The 17,721-nt window shown below is 45.3% G+C and overlaps 1 protein-coding gene across 1 annotated transcript; it reads right to left on the bottom strand.

The window, feature by feature from the left end:
* Positions 1-6,128: 6,128 nt before the first annotated feature.
* On the bottom strand, positions 6,129-9,453 carry tbxta (T-box transcription factor Ta). The gene is made up of 8 exons (XM_035635691.2): positions 9,262-9,453; positions 8,629-8,893; positions 8,211-8,345; positions 8,066-8,127; positions 7,899-7,960; positions 7,585-7,758; positions 7,347-7,470; positions 6,129-7,161 (listed from the first exon to the last, which is right to left on the bottom strand). Exons 1-8 carry the CDS (start codon positions 9,444-9,446, stop codon positions 6,897-6,899), a joined length of 1,272 nt encoding a protein of 423 aa, XP_035491584.1. The 5' UTR covers positions 9,447-9,453; the 3' UTR covers positions 6,129-6,896.
* Between the last annotated feature and the right edge of the window lie 8,268 nt (positions 9,454-17,721).

Genomic DNA, 17,721 nt, shown 5'->3' with positions numbered 1-17,721 from the left:
ACACTTGCAATTAGACCTTTGAGACCGTTTGGGACCTTTTTTGTTAAATGGACGGAATAGTTCGTCACCTCTCGGTTAGAACATGTACAATATAGAATACATATAAATATATGGTAAATAAATTACGTCATGTGATGCACATTGGTGACTCATTTCTTTCCATAAAAAAACTGATGACATGAAAAAAAAAAGGTGCAGCAATTGTGAGTTAACAGCTTCTAAGAAAACAGCACAAACTAAAATATTCATATTATAAATCAAGTGTTAGATTACACAAATGTCTCCAGATTATGACCAATAATATATTTAACAGTCACTCACAAGCATGACTGTGCACTTCCACCTGTCAGCAGGGTGGAGTCACAACCACCCTGAGGACCTGTGGAGCCGCTCTCTTAAAGCTGAACTCTATTTCATTTCCGTTAAATCCCTGATTGATTTGCTGGATGTTTTTTAATCCGAGGGGGCAAGAGGAAAGTGATAGAGATTAAAAACACGTGGATTGCATAATGCATCTTTCCTTGCGGGAAGGTCAGCTTCCGCGTGCTGGATTTGAATCCAGCCTGCGGATGCTGGTCGATGTAAACTACGAGACAGAGGGGTCATTGCTGAATGTGAATACATTAAATGGCTGTTCCTGAAAAAAGAAACGCAGGTCCCTCAGTATCAAACAAAACGGGTTTGATATCAAGAATAATTTAAGGTTTCTAGAGGGAGAAGACGTATGTTAAAAGAAATTTGATAAATAATTCATATTTTTAAGAGAGTATTCTACGGATTTCGGTCACACACTCTATTTTTCACATACTGTATGAAGTTGTAGTCCCCAAGTCCCCTGAACAGACGAATTTGTAGCATTTCCCTTTAGGTTTGTGGAAGTAAAATTGAAGGAGATAAAGTTTCCACATTTGCCTCAGCTACCCTGCAATTACTGCAGTCATCATTTGAAGTAATTAGAGATTTTCACTCTTTGCAATGGTGCACGTCGCGTGAACGCAGTTGCCGACACGTCGCCGAAACCCGTGAGGATAATCAGCGGACGACCACCGCCGAGCGAGGGGGGACACGCTTTTCTCACTCAGACCACACTGGATATCGTGCACCTCTGCTAAATGTTACTTCACCAGAGGACCAATTTGCTTACAAGCCCTCTCTGCTCGCGTGTCGGTCCACAGCGAGGCCTGGACTGGCCCTGTCAGGAGGGTGAGAGGCTGTCGCCATCACTGTGGCGACCGGAGGAGACACGCATTAGCTTATGCCGGCAAGCAAGTCCTCCTCATGTGTGAAATTGGTCGTGTAGTTCAAAAGCACTGCTGGGACATCTGTCTCACTTGGGACGGCGGTGCCTTTACAGAGACTGTTCTGCTGGTAGTGTTTGAGCTTTGATTCCCTTTTTTAGGCCGTGAGGTTTATCCCCACATAGGGAATATTATAGGGCATCGACGTTTAGATTTATGTTTCATGGACTTTAAGTTGTTGGTTGATGTTGAAACCACAATTGTCAAAAAAGTATATATATATATATATATAATACTGTATACATTACTCATCAATATACACTCTCAGGTTGCCAGTTTTGCTAATGTTTATTTTAATTTCTAGGATTTATAGATACTGATAATGCCTTATTTGTTCGTTTTGTAAATGCTGAATATGCTAATTGGAGTTTATTTGTGTCGAAAATGTTTTTGATGTTTCAACAGTTTTTAAGATTAATTAGTGGAACTCGAAAAATTTTGCGGTTGCGTCCATTGTTTGTTATACGTTGCAATATTTACCGTGTTTGTTTTGTAGTAATCCAATAGTAATCCAAAAGTATTCAGATTATATTCCATTACTTTTGTAATTCAATGGATTACGTTACTGATTACAAAAATTCCCACATAATTTGTATGCAGTAACTGACTACATTTCCAAGTAATCTGACACAACCCTAGGTTTATAAGTACATAGTCAATACTTTGCAAACACAACCGACATAACTAAAATACCATTCTCTCCTGTTTTTTCGTCCCCTGGCAAATTCAACATTCACTCTCTTTTACCCTTCGATTTTGGTCTCCTCCCCCTCCAATTTCTTGTTGTGTCAATTGTGTGCAAGTGTAATTTATTTTTTTCATTGAGTAGTTAGATGATGCCAAGTGGATATGAGTAAAGTATCTCTTGCTTCTGTCGGTCAGGTCTTAACAACATGGGTATAGACTGGGAGGGGGTTCGGTCTCCGGTTTTAGGAACTTTTCTGAATGCATGATTTCTGCAAAACTCTGGCTTTTTTCATTGAGTCAATCATTTAAGGCCGAAGCTGCCTCTAAACCTTTTAGGGCGACCTACACTACTTATGATATTAATGGTCACATTTAGTTAAAGTTAAAGTAGATACCCTGTCAGCCATGAGTCAATGTTCAACCAAACTTTCCAAGACCAGCATATTGATAATTCTGCCACACATTTGAAGTCATAGTACGACCCAACTTCCAGAAGTCCCTCAAAGGGCTCCAGCAGCGCGAGGAGGTGAAGACTGGGGCCTGATGGGACTGCGGTTGTGTGGGGCGGCTGCGTGACGGTGCAGGGGTTGAGGGCACGGAGGAGCCAGAGTCCGCTCAGCTGACAGCAATGTCTCACCAAGGTACCAGAATTTCTTCATTAACGAAGACACACAGACATCAGAGGGAAGGGGTTGGGGTTTAGGGGCGGACGAGGGGGCGGTCTGCAAACACACCTCCCCGCCACCGCGCTGACTCGCTGTTCCAGACTTGACGACTTGTTTTTTTGCAGCGGCCCCTCGTAAATCACCCGCCAGGGCCTCGCACAATGTGACTCACCGTCATAATTGTGGCGTTTGCCGAGGCCATCTCGCCCCCCCCTCCCTTCTTCCACAAGGCAACCCGTGGCTTGTTCCTGGAAGTGGAGGAGGGATACGTGAGGGGACACCAGGACTGGGACGGGACGGGAGGCTGGCATTGTCCGCATCTTTCTGATTTAGATTTCCATGGTGCCTCATCGGATGAAAACACAAGTCTGACCTCAGTCCCGGTCTATATTTCATTTCTTTCCATCAGTGATTGACATATTCTTAGTTGTCATTAAGAAACTCTATTTCTGCCACCGTAACACACATAAAACCACTGCTACAAATAAAACTAACCCAACCCAACATCTGTGTCTGTTGTTCGGACCCCTCCGTCCTCCGCACCTGGGTGCTGGGCACACTCTGCAAAGCGTATTTGGACCACACACTTCCAGGGGTGGAGAAGAGGCCAGTGTGCAAAGTCAAACTCCAATTGCCAATTAGCGAAGGCCAACACAGGCTGCGGGCTGGGGGTGTACGGAGCGGATCAGCCATCTTGGACGACAAAGGCTTCAGTCATGCTCAGGTTCCTCAGATCAACACACACACACACACAACATAACCGAGAGGGCAGAGATGGCCCCCGAGCCCAGCAGGACCTATTTACTGCCCCAGACTGAGCAAAGACCATCAGCAAACATCCTCCTCTGCGAGTCTGGACAACAGCTCATAAACAGCTTTCCCCGTTTGCTGAACAAAATGAAGTCATTGAACTTCAATCCTCCGAACAGCCGCTGATGAAAAGTACTGCAGGGTTACACTCACCGTACTGTAGAGACTGTAAACCTACACGAGTTACGTGCTGGTGATGGCTCAATATGATTCACATCAACAGGCTAATATGACAATAATGTCATGTTCAATAGTCTGGATCATCAAATTACATATGAGAAATCATATTAAAGCAGTTGGATTAGAAACTCAGGATGTTATATATTTATATAGTATTGTGTGCATACACATGTCAATGTAAAACTTAAATATCAAGTTATCCTGATCAGTTCTCATATGTTTTCTTCAATGCTTTTTTTTTTAATCGCCACAGAATCGCACAAACATGGTTTTACATCTGCCGCTGAATGTTTTTACGTGTTGGCATTTACAGTAAATGCTTCAAGTGTAAAACTTGTGACTGGAGCGTTCGACTGTGTGTGTGTGTGTGTGTGTGTGTTTGTGTGTGTGTGTGTGTGTGTGTGTGTTGTGGGAATATATCCAAATGCCATTTATGCCAAATTCTTGAAAAAAACTTGAAAATCAACTTTTTGCCAGCACATACGCCATAGCATATGAGGTGGAATATGGTGATAATAGATCCTTAAAAAAACTCAAACGGTGCAGCTTTAATGATCCCACTCCAATGTAGTGATGACTGACTCATAAGATTAATCATACAGATTAATACTTTTACATGCAAAATATATAGACACAGTAACAATAAATATAAATATACAGTATACTGAGTACATAATAATGTAACACTCTGAAAAGGGACAGTCTGCCTATTGGGCCCTTTACTTTTACTTTACAAGAAACATTTTGAATGCAGGACTTTTACTTGTATGGCATTTACCAATTTACACATCCAGCACGTTGCGAGCAACATTATCGTTCGTGTTTGTGATTTTGAGTTGTTTTTTTTTAGCTCAGCTGCCTGATGGTGCAGAAAGCAATAAATCGTGAGCCGCGAGAATGAACCAAATCAGTAAAGTTGCGAGCCGTAAAACCAAAACAGTGAGCTAAAAGGTGCTAAATCATTCCAGAGGACCTGCAAACTCAGACTGCAATCAACCCGTTCAACAATAGTCATTTAACACCATGTTACATGTCATCTGAATATCCTCCCGGTCCCTGTATCACAGAAGTGAAGTCCTTTCTACGGACACAGACAGATATTTTGGGTAATCGAGCTAACGTAGATAGAATCACGATGTCTGGAAAAGCGGTGCAGTGGCTGGGAGATGCCGGCCCTCGTGAGGGGGGGGGCTTTGCTCTGCTTGGCCCCCGCCAGCTGCAGTTCACATTGTTGCTTCATTACTATTTGCCCGTGGCCCCTTGACCCCCCCAAGCCTTAATTTGCACCTGGGTGAGGACCACTCCATCACTTCTCTGGGGTTTTCAACCTCAGAGAACACACACACACACACACGCACGCACGCACACACACATCACACCACTGACATCATGAGCACACAGCCGAGCCACAGGCCTCAGGTATGAGCGGACCAAACCAAAGTGCATTTATATTTTAGCAAAATGTTAACGTTTTTAAAAAAAGACACCCATAATCATAACAGGTTTAATGTTACTTTGATTGTATATGCGTAACATGGAATTTTACATGAATGTGCATTATTGTAGGTTTCTTTTAAACACAAGAGATTTGTCTATCTTTGTCTCAACAACGTCAATACTGTTAAATGTTAAGCTGTGTAAGCTGTGATGTTAAAAAAACCAAAACACTTCCATTAAACTACAGTTTTTCTAAAGGATTTTGGCCACTAACGTTGCCACATCTTTTTTGGATTTCCTCATAATAAAACACAGAATTAATTCTTGCCATTAATGTTTATTATCACCATGATAATGTAGAGGCAATAAGGTATAAAAAGATTTGCTTAAAAAGACCATGAAAGGTGACGAAACTGAGCCGAGCTTAGTTTGCGTCCACTATGTTCCTGCTAAAATCCCAGTATTAATACACACATTTTATTACATTTCCAATCTTAATTATTAAATCTCAGCTGTGAGCAGTTTGGGCCCATATTCCGTACCCCGGACTCTCCTCACACACAGATCTGAATGTGTTCGCCGTATGTCGCACCACGATGCAGATTGTAACAAAGGGGTGCCAGTGATGGAAGGGCACCTCGATAGTCACCCTGTCATTTAAATTACACGCCAAAGAAGACGCTTTCACTTAGAGCAGCCGTGCGGACGCTGTTATTCAAAGAAACGCTCATAATGCCACCGGGCCCAAAAAAAGTGAGTTGCACCTCAGAGCGAAAACCCCTTGGGTTTAAAAATGAGGAGAATGAAATGTTTTCAAGGGCGTCTGTTGCTTGACCCGTGATGTTTGCCTTTTTAATTAAACCCCTTGACCCTTGTTTGACCTTTGATCTAAGGGGCGATATGAATTTATTGATGATTTCATGCTCGACTTGGTTAACGTTTGTATCTTTCGTTGCATGCAGCTGAGAAACACACACATTACTGGAGGTGAAAGTATTGCACCAGTTGCCAAAACCCCCCAGAAAAACAGTCAAAATCAAAGGCATTTTTGAGAAAACAAACATATTTAATTTATTATTAAATCACATAAATAAAACTCACAGTGAGTTCAAATACAAATACATAGTTTATGTACATGCGTTTGTGCAGGGGAGGCGGGGGTCTTTTTGTCCGACAAAAAACCCTGCCGCGATTCAGAAGGCACTTGTGACTCTGAGTCCGAATCTCGGAACGTTTGTATTGCAACCAGAAGAAGGCACATTTATACGGAAAAAACACTGGACGTTAATTTATTCTATATACACACATATACACATTTATGTTAGCGGGAACCTTTAAAAAAAAAACCCTTATATGTTTAACATTTATAAAAACCAAAGTTGTGGACAGTGATAGATTGATGGGGGGGTGGGGAGTAGAAAAGTGTCTTAAACATGTTATAAATGTGTAATAAGCATTTCGGGCATTACTAAGAGCAAAGAAAGGGTTCTGGCCATGCAGCTATTCTAAGGCGTAGTATTCTACTGGGATATTGTCCAACATGGAAGTATATGATTGTCAAGTTCTGTCTTTGCACATCGACATCAACTCCAGCCTAACTTTACATCTTTTCTTTTATAAATAGAGGCTTTGGAATCAATCATCTATGCTTTTTCCACAAACAGGAGCCAAGGCCCTTGGTCCCCGCAGGCCCTTGGACATGTCCACGTCTTCCCCGGGACCCCTATCTGTGTCTCTTTGGTCCTGTCCCCTGCAGCCTCGGGCCGTTTCGGAGAACGGCCGCCCCTCAAGCCCTCAAGAGTTTGGAATCCTCGGCGGCTCAGTAGCTCTGCGCCACGGGCGCCCAGGACGCGGTCAGCCGGGCGATGGAGCTCTCGAACTGGGCCTCGCCCACCCCGACCTCGCTCAGGCTGGGGTCGTACATGGAGGAGGGCGAGGAGACGGGCAGCGAGGAGGTCAGCCCCGTGTAGGAGGAGCCCCTCAGGAACTGGGAGGTCAGACCTCCGGGTATGGAGCCCGAGGCCGAGGCCGAGCCCGAGGGGGTGAGGGTGGTGCCGGCCATTGACCACAAACTGGGGTACTGACTGTGGATCAGAGAGACACAAGAAATAATGTTGGTGAATGTGATTGTTTCGGTGGGAACATGAACCCAGAAGAACCCACATCATTGATACAGAATTAATAAAGTTCACTACGACGATGAAGATCCATCTTAGATGAAACATGATCCAAAACAGATTTAACACTGTTTGGAGGTCGAGCGTCTCACCTGGAGTTCGATGTGGAGTTGGTGGAGTGGGACAGAGTGCCCATGCCCGTGGAGTTGGGGATCTGAAGAGCGGACCAGCTGTCATGAGTGGACAGAGAGGCGGATGTGTTGTCCATGTAGTTGTCTGTAAACGGAGGAACAGAACATATTTCACATCCCAAATTTCTTTTTTCAATTTGACATTTTAACATCAATTTTTGTGTGTGTTCAGTAGAGAAAAGACACGAGCGGGTCTTACTCGTGCTGGAGGTGCGGTGGGGGTAGTGGCTGGGGTACGGGGCCGATCTGTGGCTCCTCAGGCCGGAGTAGCGCTCGCAGTAGGAGCCCGAGGAGTGGGCCGCTGTGCCGCTGAACTGAGGCGGGCTGCTGCTGGGGCAGATGGGGCTCTGTCCCGGGAGGAACCAGCCTCCGACTGCGAAAATCAAACGGTCACACCCGAGTCAGACAGTGCACATCGCATCCCCCGAGAGTTCCACATGCCCTTCGTCAGCAGATACGGAGTTAAACGTTTTGGTAAATGTTCGAAAATTAAAGAAATGAAGAGAAACTCACGCTGAGAGTAACCAGACTGTTGGCTGTCGGCACCGTGGTCGGGGACTTCTTTGTGGTCGCTCCTGCGATCAGAGACAACAATGTTAGCTGCTATAAACATTTGGTGCGAACCGACTTGGGTCGTTGTGGCTTTCATTTGAGGTTGGGTTTTTTTTTTCCGCCTGTACCTTTCTTTGGCGTCCAGGAAGGCTTTGGCGAAGGGATTGTGCTTTATCTTCAGAGCGGTGATCTGTGGGGCAGAGGCTTGTTAGCGTTTCACTCCGCACAGCAGAATACAGATCGGCCGAGGACATATACTGCGGTGTGACTGACCTCTTCGTTCTGGTAGGCCGTGACGGCGATGAACTGCGTCTCGGGGAAAGACTGGCTGCTGATCATCTTCTGGATGCCGCCGACCTTCACGATGTGTATCCTCGGCTCGTACTTGTGCAGAGAATTCAGCATGATCTGTGCGGAAAGCGAGGGGAGCGGCGCGTGAATGCGTCTGCTGATGACGGCGCAGAAGTGATCCACAACATGTGGTCCTGTTTCAAAACCACTGCAGGGTTCCTACAACTGCTGAAGGAACTTAAGTGGCTTTAGAATCCAGCGTGAAATTAATTTTCAGGTCATGTATTTTTATTATTAATACATAAATAACTTGTTTAAATGGATCTTGAAGCTTCGTTGGGCCTAATGTGGCACAACAGATACGAATCAATAATGTAGTGGTTTTTTTAATTTCTCTCACCTGTCCGCCCCCGTTCAGTTTGTTGGAGAGTTTGACTTTGCTGAAGGAGACGGGCGCCTTCATCCAGTGCGCCCCGAAGTTGGGCGAGTCCGGGTGGATGTAGACGCAGCTGGGGCTCTGCGGTTCCGGCTTGCCGCCGGGGACCCACTCCCCGTTCACGTACTTCCACCGGTTGTTGTCGGCGGCGACGAAGTCCAGCAGCACCGAGTACATGGCGTTCGGGTCCAGGCCGCTGACGCTGGCCCTGAGCACCGGGAACATCCTCCTGTGGGGGGGAGACGAGGTGAAACGTGGCATTTGTGAGGATTTTTGTTTTATTTAAATTTTTTTTTAAAAAGAACAACTTAATTAAAGCTCGACAACAACATTTCCCAGTTAGTGTTTGGAAACCTCCCGAGGCCTCCGAGGCCTCAGGCGCAGCACTTTTGACAGGACTCTAACAAGAGTCAGTGTCTGTTAGATTTAAAAAAAAAAAAAAAAAAAGCTTTACCGCATTTGGAATTATTTATATTATCATATTTTCGCAAACTAACTTGTACTTATCACATTGTTTTAAGATAAAGGCCGTGCGTAAAAGGCGCGCGCCGCGCAGGGGCCGCGGCCTCCCCGCCCAGCGCGCGTCGCTGCGCCTACCTTCCGGTCTTGGTGACGATCATCTCGTTGGTCAACTCTTTGAACTTCGTCCACAGCTCCGCGTCGTCCAGCGTCAGTTTAATATCCCGCTCGGACGCGTCGCCCTTCTCGCTGCCCTTCTGGAACTCGCTCTCCACGGCGCTGAGGAGATGCTCCAGCCGCTGGTCGGGGTTGGAAGAAGTCATATTTCCCCGCAAAAAAAGGCGAGAGTGTACAGAGTTCGGACTGTAAGATCCAAAAGACGCCGGGTGCTCACTGAGACAGCTCACTGGGCTCGGAGGAAGACGGCCGCCGGCTTTGGAGATCAGGCCCAAGCGATTACTGCTTTCTCTGAGCCCCCAGGCCTCATCCTTTAAGGGCCCCCAGGGACCTCATGGGGATGCGGGGCGTGGTCTGTGCGCGCAAACCTCGTCTCCAAACGCCGCCCACACACCGGACTGGTCCTCTCTCTCTGCAGTTCAGCAGATCTTTATTCAACTTAGAATCCTCTTATCTTGTTGACACTTGTTTTCCTCCAGCAAACTACTCAAAGGGATCAACTTTTTCGACCCCACCAAAACAGCCTTGCGCAGTTGTTCTAAGAATGCCTCACGGTGGTGATGAAGGTGCTCATGTGAACTTCAGGATTTAGACTCTTAATACCTCCGAGATGTGTTTGCAGTCTGCAGCAGTCGATGGGGCCCGACACGTTTCGAAAAGCCGCGCGCTCGAACAAAGGAAGGGAAGCGAAAGGGGCAGAGGGCCGCGAGCCTTTGAACTCAACTGTGTATTTGCAAATAGTGCTAATCTTTTGTTGTCTCTAATCCACATGGCGGAGGGCTTGTGTTGACAGAGTTCGGGCCATTAGGGCAGACCCTGTGTTCCTGTTGTGCCAAAGTGTGGACGGCCCACAAGTGATGCCCCGGATTTGCATAATGGGGCCTGCGCCGTCTCCCCCTTTCGTGGGGTCTAGTATTAAATATTTTGGTCCCGCCGGAGGCCGAGTGCTCGGCCACAGGATCATTCGGTTGTTCAAATGAAACGTCAGTCATTGTGATAAACCACATGTCGATTTTTAAACAGAACACGTGATTATTTCAGAAAAAGATGAAGCATCGTCGCAGGTTGAAGTAGCCGACAGTCTCCAAAGCCGTTCCACTTGACCAACAAGGACTGAAATGCTGCTCATACATCATGCATTCATAATTTTGATCCACGCATTTGCGGTGGTATAGTTTTGCAATAACCTTTGTGGTTTGTACTTTACCTCATTGTGCCGCCTTGTAAAAGCCACGCATCACCAAAGTGTCGGCTTTTCGCGGTCTAGGAAAGACAGACATTTTCTCTTTTGTATATTTAATCATTTGTTGGTAATGGCTCAAGTTAAAGATCTGAATACTTTCCTCCACCTTTGGTTTTGGTCTTTACTCTCCATCTCACTGACAGGAGGAACTTTTAAGACTCTCGTGCACGGCCTCTCCCACCAAGAGATGCTTGTGGTAAGTACGTTTATATTCAGCCACCGGTTCCTGAGCTGTCACCTGACGTACAGTATTCAGGGTTTTCTGTGTTTTGTGGTTTTTCAGATCAGACGGGTCTGTTTTCCCGTCGCCCTGGGACTCCACTGTCTGTGATGTACTTGGAATTGAGTGAGGGCTCCGGAGCGCGACTCCACTTTACTACACCACTTCCTCCACTTCTACAGAGGCAATAAATGTAAAGGGGCTCTCTCACACCTTTCCATCCCGTATCATTCAGCGGCCTCTTCCTTTTCCCCCTGTGGTTTTGTGTGTGTGTGTGTGTGTGCTTGTGTGTGTGTGTGTTTTCTTTTTTCTATTTCGCAGGCTAAGAGAAGGAGACAGAGAGTGTTAAAAAAAATGTGACTGCATACTGGACATAACCCCCACAGATCAGGCCTGTAGGCTCTGCTGTCAGGCAAAAGTCACACACACACACACACACACACACACACACACACACACACACACACACTAACAGGAAGATGCCTCATAACTCCAAATGCAGATTGAATTCAGTGACCGTGCCTGTTTGGTAAGTCAGGGCTGAAGGGCGTCTGTAGCTGCTGCGGCAACAAAACAAATCTCGTGGCTGAACGTCAGCTGGCCGCCGTGGCTGTCAGGTGTTGCCAAGGCGATAATTATATAATCAAAAGCGCCGGACCAAAAAGGCAAAACATCCTTTGCGATTTTGACTGACAGGTGAAGGGCCACACCGAGGCAAAGGAGGAGCCTTTCTCATCCCACACGGTGAGCGAACGTCTGCTCTGAAATTTGAAGTTTGCTCGAAAAGCCACCTGAAGGTTCCCACCGCTTTTCTCCTCACACACACACACACACACACACACACACACACACACACACACACACACACACACGCTGCTGCTGCTGCTGCTGCCGCTGCCGCTGCCGCTGCCGCCCGGTGAGCTGAGGGTTAACTGGTGCAGGCCTCCGCTCTGGCATCGGCACACACACACCTAGGTGAGAAATATTGCAGAGGTCTGATGCCTCACAAAGGGACAGTTATAACGATGCATATTTTCCAGAGGACTTCGCCGGGCCTAAATAAGTCAACACGGGGAGGCAGATGAGTCAGGCCTGGGAAGAAGAAAAAAAACACTCACTCACTCGCACATACACACACACACACACACACACACACACACACACGAACGCACGTACAAACGTACAAAGATTATTGTTTGTTTCTTTCATGAAAAATGACACAAGTTGGCCAATGGACAAAACCTGCACAGCAGCTCGAGCTCCGTCACTGATATGGACAAAAATGGAGGAGGTGACGTAAACAATCGAACCATTTGTGAGATATTAGAGGCGATGAAGCTCGGTGATGGATCGCATGCACAAAATGTGAGAGACGTTTGAAAGTGGGACTTCTGTGATAGTCTTGATTGTGATGTTCACGGACCGTCTAATGAACTGATACTTAATTTATACTTCATGTGAAACTGTCTTTTAATTCTGGCGGCGGGGGGGGGGGGGGGGGGGGGGGGAAGAAACCCTGTATGCTTTGTTCATCATTGTCCTGAAATGTCTTACTCTCCGTTTGTTTACTTCTCGTGAGACCGTGGAGGGTTCTTCTGCTGAACAGCGAATCCTGACCTGACAGGACTCCTCCTCCTCCCTTTTCCGTCATTTTCCTGCTCGTCGTTTGTCAAAAATAAAAAATGTACAGTCTCTGCAGTTGGCATTCGTAAAGTTAGGGTCAATTTTTCATTTGTGTCTTGCTCTAAGTAAATGAGTAAAAGTAAAACACATGACAAGTAAAAAGTGCTGTATTCAAAGATCTTACACAGGAGCATCACAGTAGTCATTATATACAGATCGACTTTGGTCAATGAAATGTTAACACATGCACTGTTATGTTGTATTCTGTTGGATCGCCGTGTTTTCCATGTGATCTCAACCAAACATACAGTGTGTCATGAAGAGAAGTTTTTACGCTCACTTCTTGTATTGTATTTTAATGCCACACGTTTTCTTTTTTTTTTACTGTAGCATTGTGTGCAGGTAAAGGCGGAAAAGAAAAAGCGGCAAGTGAAACCACCACACGCCACCACTTCCTCTTCCGTCCCACAGAAGGCCAGCCAGTAAAACCCCCACAACACACACACACACACACACACACACACACAGACGCTGAGCCCCGGCCCTTCCCCTGATGTGGATTGAGCCCCGAGCTTCGTCTGTCACTTTTGCGTTTCCACTTCAAGTTCAGGAAATCTAAACTTTCCTCTTCTAATCACCCTTCCCTTTGAAAGGGATAAAAAGAATTAGTGGGGTCAGTAATTGCCCCCCCCCCCACCGGGCCTCATCTAGGTGCCCTACAGTGGACCTTGGGACCTTTGGCATGCTAATGACTGGAGGCTCGCAGCTTTGACGCTGCAGAGAGCGAGCCAGGCCTGGAGGAGCAGCAAGGCATTGCTGAGTTCAAAAAGAGAGAAAAAAAAAAAGAAAAGATAAAATCAGCCAACTCTGAAAAGTTTAGAAATACAAACAAAACCTTTTCCCCACCGCCACGATATACGAGGGGTAAATGTTATTTATTGCAAATCCAGTGCACTGCACGCCTATAACCGCCTTATTTCCTCATATGCAAGAAGAGAAAACAGAGGCATCTTGGCTTGATTTAATTGGGAATAAATGATATCAGATCAAAATTAAAATAGATTTGATCAACGGTTGTTCTGGCGATAGAGAGAGAGTAGAGACGCATTGTCGTATTTCACAGTGTAGTTAAAAACACAGTTATTTCTATGACTTTCAAGTGTCATCTCAGCGCATGTAGAGAAGGATTAGCAGAACATGTTATTTGAAGAAAAAATAAAAGTCCAATTCATAGTGTTGTATATAGATATTTATAATTGTATATAATTAATGTACTGCAATAGTCCCGATCTAATAAAGGCAAATTCAATCTGCACTGGGTCTAACCCTTTTCCTGATGGAAGGAGGGAGGAAAGTCTTTACACAGAACTATTTCAACCTATTGTTTATTTAGATGAATGCATCTGAAAATTGACTTTATATTAAAAAAACAAAAAAGTATAAGGCAGATCTAGATCTGAGAAAATACTTGGAACAAACTGATTAAACACGGGAGGGTGGGTTATTCTCACTGCACCGGTGGAGGGTCTTTTTTTTTCTCCCACTTTTTGATAAAACGGGGTTGGCATCTAAATGTAGACTAAAATGTAGGAATGACTGCATGATCATTTAAAAGGTGATGTGTAAAAAGTACAGTGTTTTACTCTGAAATTATCACATGATTAATAAAAGAGGACAATAGCCACAGTAAAGAAATAAAAAGATAATGTTTGTTTTTTAATTTTGTACAATTATATTCTACTTGTATGCATCACCTCACTGTTAGGGTCATGTTGAATATATAAATCTTTATATTTTAATTGTACTAACATGCACTTTCTTCATGAGAATTCGATTCGGCGTCGCCTTATACTTTGACACCTACACACAACAGTTGACTGCAGTTCTCCGTCAATTTCAACTATAGATAAACACTCGTTGCGTGATTGTTACTGTATGTACTGTAATGGTGCATGAAGTGCACGAGTATGTGGCAGTGCAAAGAATATTTTACTGTACAACTCACTCTATTTTTGGAAATGTGAGTGTGTACAGTGCACGTCCTTATTCCATGATGTTTCAAATTTGTGCTTGTTGGTTGTTAATCCATACTTTTCGTTTTCTACGGGCTGTTGTCTGTATTAGCATGTTATTATTGCAGAAACAAATACCAAACCAAAGGCAAATTACAAGAAAGGAATATGAAAAGAATGAGACAACAAGCTGACACAAATAGATGTGGATGTTGGTCGGATGGTCCCAACAGGAGCAGCAGGACTCCTCTGTGAGTCATTTAGTCTGTTGTCGGAAAGTTTTCCGTTTTTAAAAGTCGTGGTGATTTGTGATATGATGTTTTTTTAACTGATAAATGCGATAATATTCAATTTTCCAGGATAGATGGAGCTGATATTCAGCCCCTCTGTATGAAACGTGTAATTTAAGCAAACACGTGTTTCAATGGGCATTTTCACATGATTATATTGAGATTCATATTTCAACATTTATTTTTTTATCTATTTGACGCGACTGTCTTTTTACAACAGCTTGAGTGACAGCAATGTCGTCCTGACGCCAGTATCCTTACAGTTTTTATTCAAAGTCTGTCTTCTCTATACAGAAAACATATTCTGATTAAGGAATGCTTCTCCCCCCCAGTCGATGGTGAAGTTATATCTCGCGCACGTCTTCTCTTCCTCTTCCAGGTCTTTTGCCTCCTCGCTTTGTTTTGTTTCGTTTCTTACTGGTGATCGGCGGTGCCCGATGTAAATATGAGCAGCTGAGGTCAGCAGACACCGGTGTGTGAGAAAACACAGTTAAATCTCCCCGCTGCAGCCTCCAGCTGTGTGCACATGCACCCATCCACACACACACACACACACACACACACACACACACACACACGTATTGACAGGTTAGACCCTGTGGAGTGAGATCACACTCCGGCCTATCTCCCTCTGACGCGAAGAGGGATCGACTCTTTGCCTGTGCTGGGAGGCCGTGAAAGACATTGGCAAATATTAGCGGATATTAATCGGGACTTTTGGGATGGATCACCGTCAGGGCCTGCTCAGGAAGACTCTCTCCTTCTTCTTCTTTTTTTTTTATAACCTCAGGACAGTCTCTCTCCGTCTCTCCTCTCCTCGGACCTGGGTGGGTCGGGGTCTTTCTTTTTCTTCAGTGGAAGGGCTGAATGGGCAGGGGAGGGGGGAGGGAGGGAGGAGGGGGACAGATCAAAAGGAGCGAGCCCCAGTTTCCACTGACAAACACCAAGTGTTAAAGACAGAGGATTAATGATAGGTGCAGCCAGGAACATTATTTACCCAGAGTCAGGGGACGTGTGACTTCGGGGCTCGTCACCCTCTTCCCCCTGCCGCCACTTCCTCTCGCTATAAATGCACAATTAAAATGAGATGTTCACACAACGCGGCGTCGCCTGCCGATGCATGACCAATGAGCCATCTGCATCTTACTTGCTTATCACCTCCCCGAGGCAGTAACACGGAGGAGTATTCACGGCGTATCGTGTGAAGCGTGTTGGCAACAGCGTACACTGCGTCTTACACGGGACGTACATTCTGGATGAAAAGACAAGAGAGGGCACAAGAATAAAATGGCAGCGTATGAATCAGAAGGTAATCTCCGTTTATTACAGGCGCCACTGTAAAAATGCAACTAGTGACGTCGTTGCAGAGTTTCTATCTATAGCCGCGGTCAAGGCCCCAACAAGTGTCAGAGGAGTATCAACTGCTTGTTGTTTTCAGACAACACTCCCAAAATGAAGATGTACCAGCGATCCAAAACTATACTGAAAAGGACATTTGAAAGATCGGTTTCAGTGTAAATGCATACAACGTCCTCACCCAAATTAAATAGTGCATTTAGCTTAATTTAAGCTTTAGTTTCACCGGCTTACACTGACTTTTTCCCCCCTCTCTGTCTTCACTTTTACTGCTCTTCGCATTCTAAAATCAAAAATGAAGAATTTAGGATTCTTAAGTGTTCTCAGTCGTTCACAGTTGCAGTTGTGAATTCAAGCATTTGACGCCACGAGAGAACAGTATCTCACCGGTGTTGCTCCAAGGGCAAAGGTGATGTACCATTAAAATTAAATGCAGTCAACGGATTAAGTTTGTACACCTTTAAGTTAACAAGTGACTAGAGACAACTAAAAACTTGTCATTTGGAAAAAATCATTCATTTGTTACCAATTGAAGTCATTTGTTGAAGTTGCTGAGCAGTTTTTCTTTTCTTTTTTTTTATCCAGTGTGAAGTCTTTTCATCATCCCTGAGATGAAGATCTGACCTCAGTGAACCCTTTGCTTTCTATTTAAAACTGAATAACTAAATAATACCTTTGGTACAATATGTTATGCTCATGCAACATCTCTTTACAGAGTTCATTCATTTATTTTAACTCAACATCTTAAGTTTATAAAAATGTTTCTAGGCAATGAGTTTGCGTTACCAACTTGTCTTATTTTGTGTGTCATTCAAGATGATGGAACAGTTTACAGATATAGGTGTGCAGGAAATAATCCAGGGTGACCAGGGTATTGTTTCATGGAAGAGATGTTGCTAGTGATTATGTTAATATAATTATTTTTCTGCAGTTCTCTGTGCACCACATATTAAACTCATCATCTGTCACTGTACCGTCAGATGTAAGGTGACGCTCGTTTCCTGCTCTCCACTGGAAGGAAGCGTAGTCGCCCGAGAGAGAGCCCCTGCCAGGCGGCTTCACTTCCATGGGCGTCCAGGGGCCCGGAGAGGCGGCCAGAGTCTGGGGGGGGGGGGGGGGGGGGGGGCTGTTGCACCGTAAACTGGAGAGGCGGGGAGGGGAGGCGGACGGGGGAGTAAACAAAGGGGGCCGGGCTGCTTTTACTGTCTTCCCACGCCAGGCAGCAGCAGCAGCTGACTGGAGAGCGTCACCTGGAAATTATGCCGGGGTCGCAGCAGACAGCCAACCTGAATGCAGGCGCAGTGAGCCAGGTGTACGGTCGGCAAACAGAGGGGCCCACATCAAAGGCCCTCATTAAAAGACAATAGATGCAGCCGCTCCTCCTCCTCCTCCTCCTCCTCCTCCTCCTCCTCGTCCCCTCAGCCCCCGAGACCGGTAGACTGCCCCCTTGTGTCCACTCTGCTGGTGCATGCCCTGCCAATGTGAGAGTCCGCACCTGCTCAGGTGAAAACTGAAACCACTCTCGAGATTATCACTCCCTGTAGAGCATCAAATATGTATCGATCCACCGCTGAAAATAGTCCCCTACAAATGTGTTATTTCCTCCTGTTTTAAATTACTTTTTGCCAGCCACAGCCTTCATAGAGCTTCATATAGCTTCATAGAGCTTCATAGAGC

This window comes from Scophthalmus maximus, chromosome 5 (genome assembly GCF_022379125.1).
Source record: "Scophthalmus maximus strain ysfricsl-2021 chromosome 5, ASM2237912v1, whole genome shotgun sequence".
NCBI lineage: Eukaryota > Metazoa > Chordata > Actinopteri > Pleuronectiformes > Scophthalmidae > Scophthalmus > Scophthalmus maximus.
The sequence above is the reverse complement of the archived record's forward strand: the minus strand, read 5'-3'. Positions and strand labels throughout refer to the sequence as shown.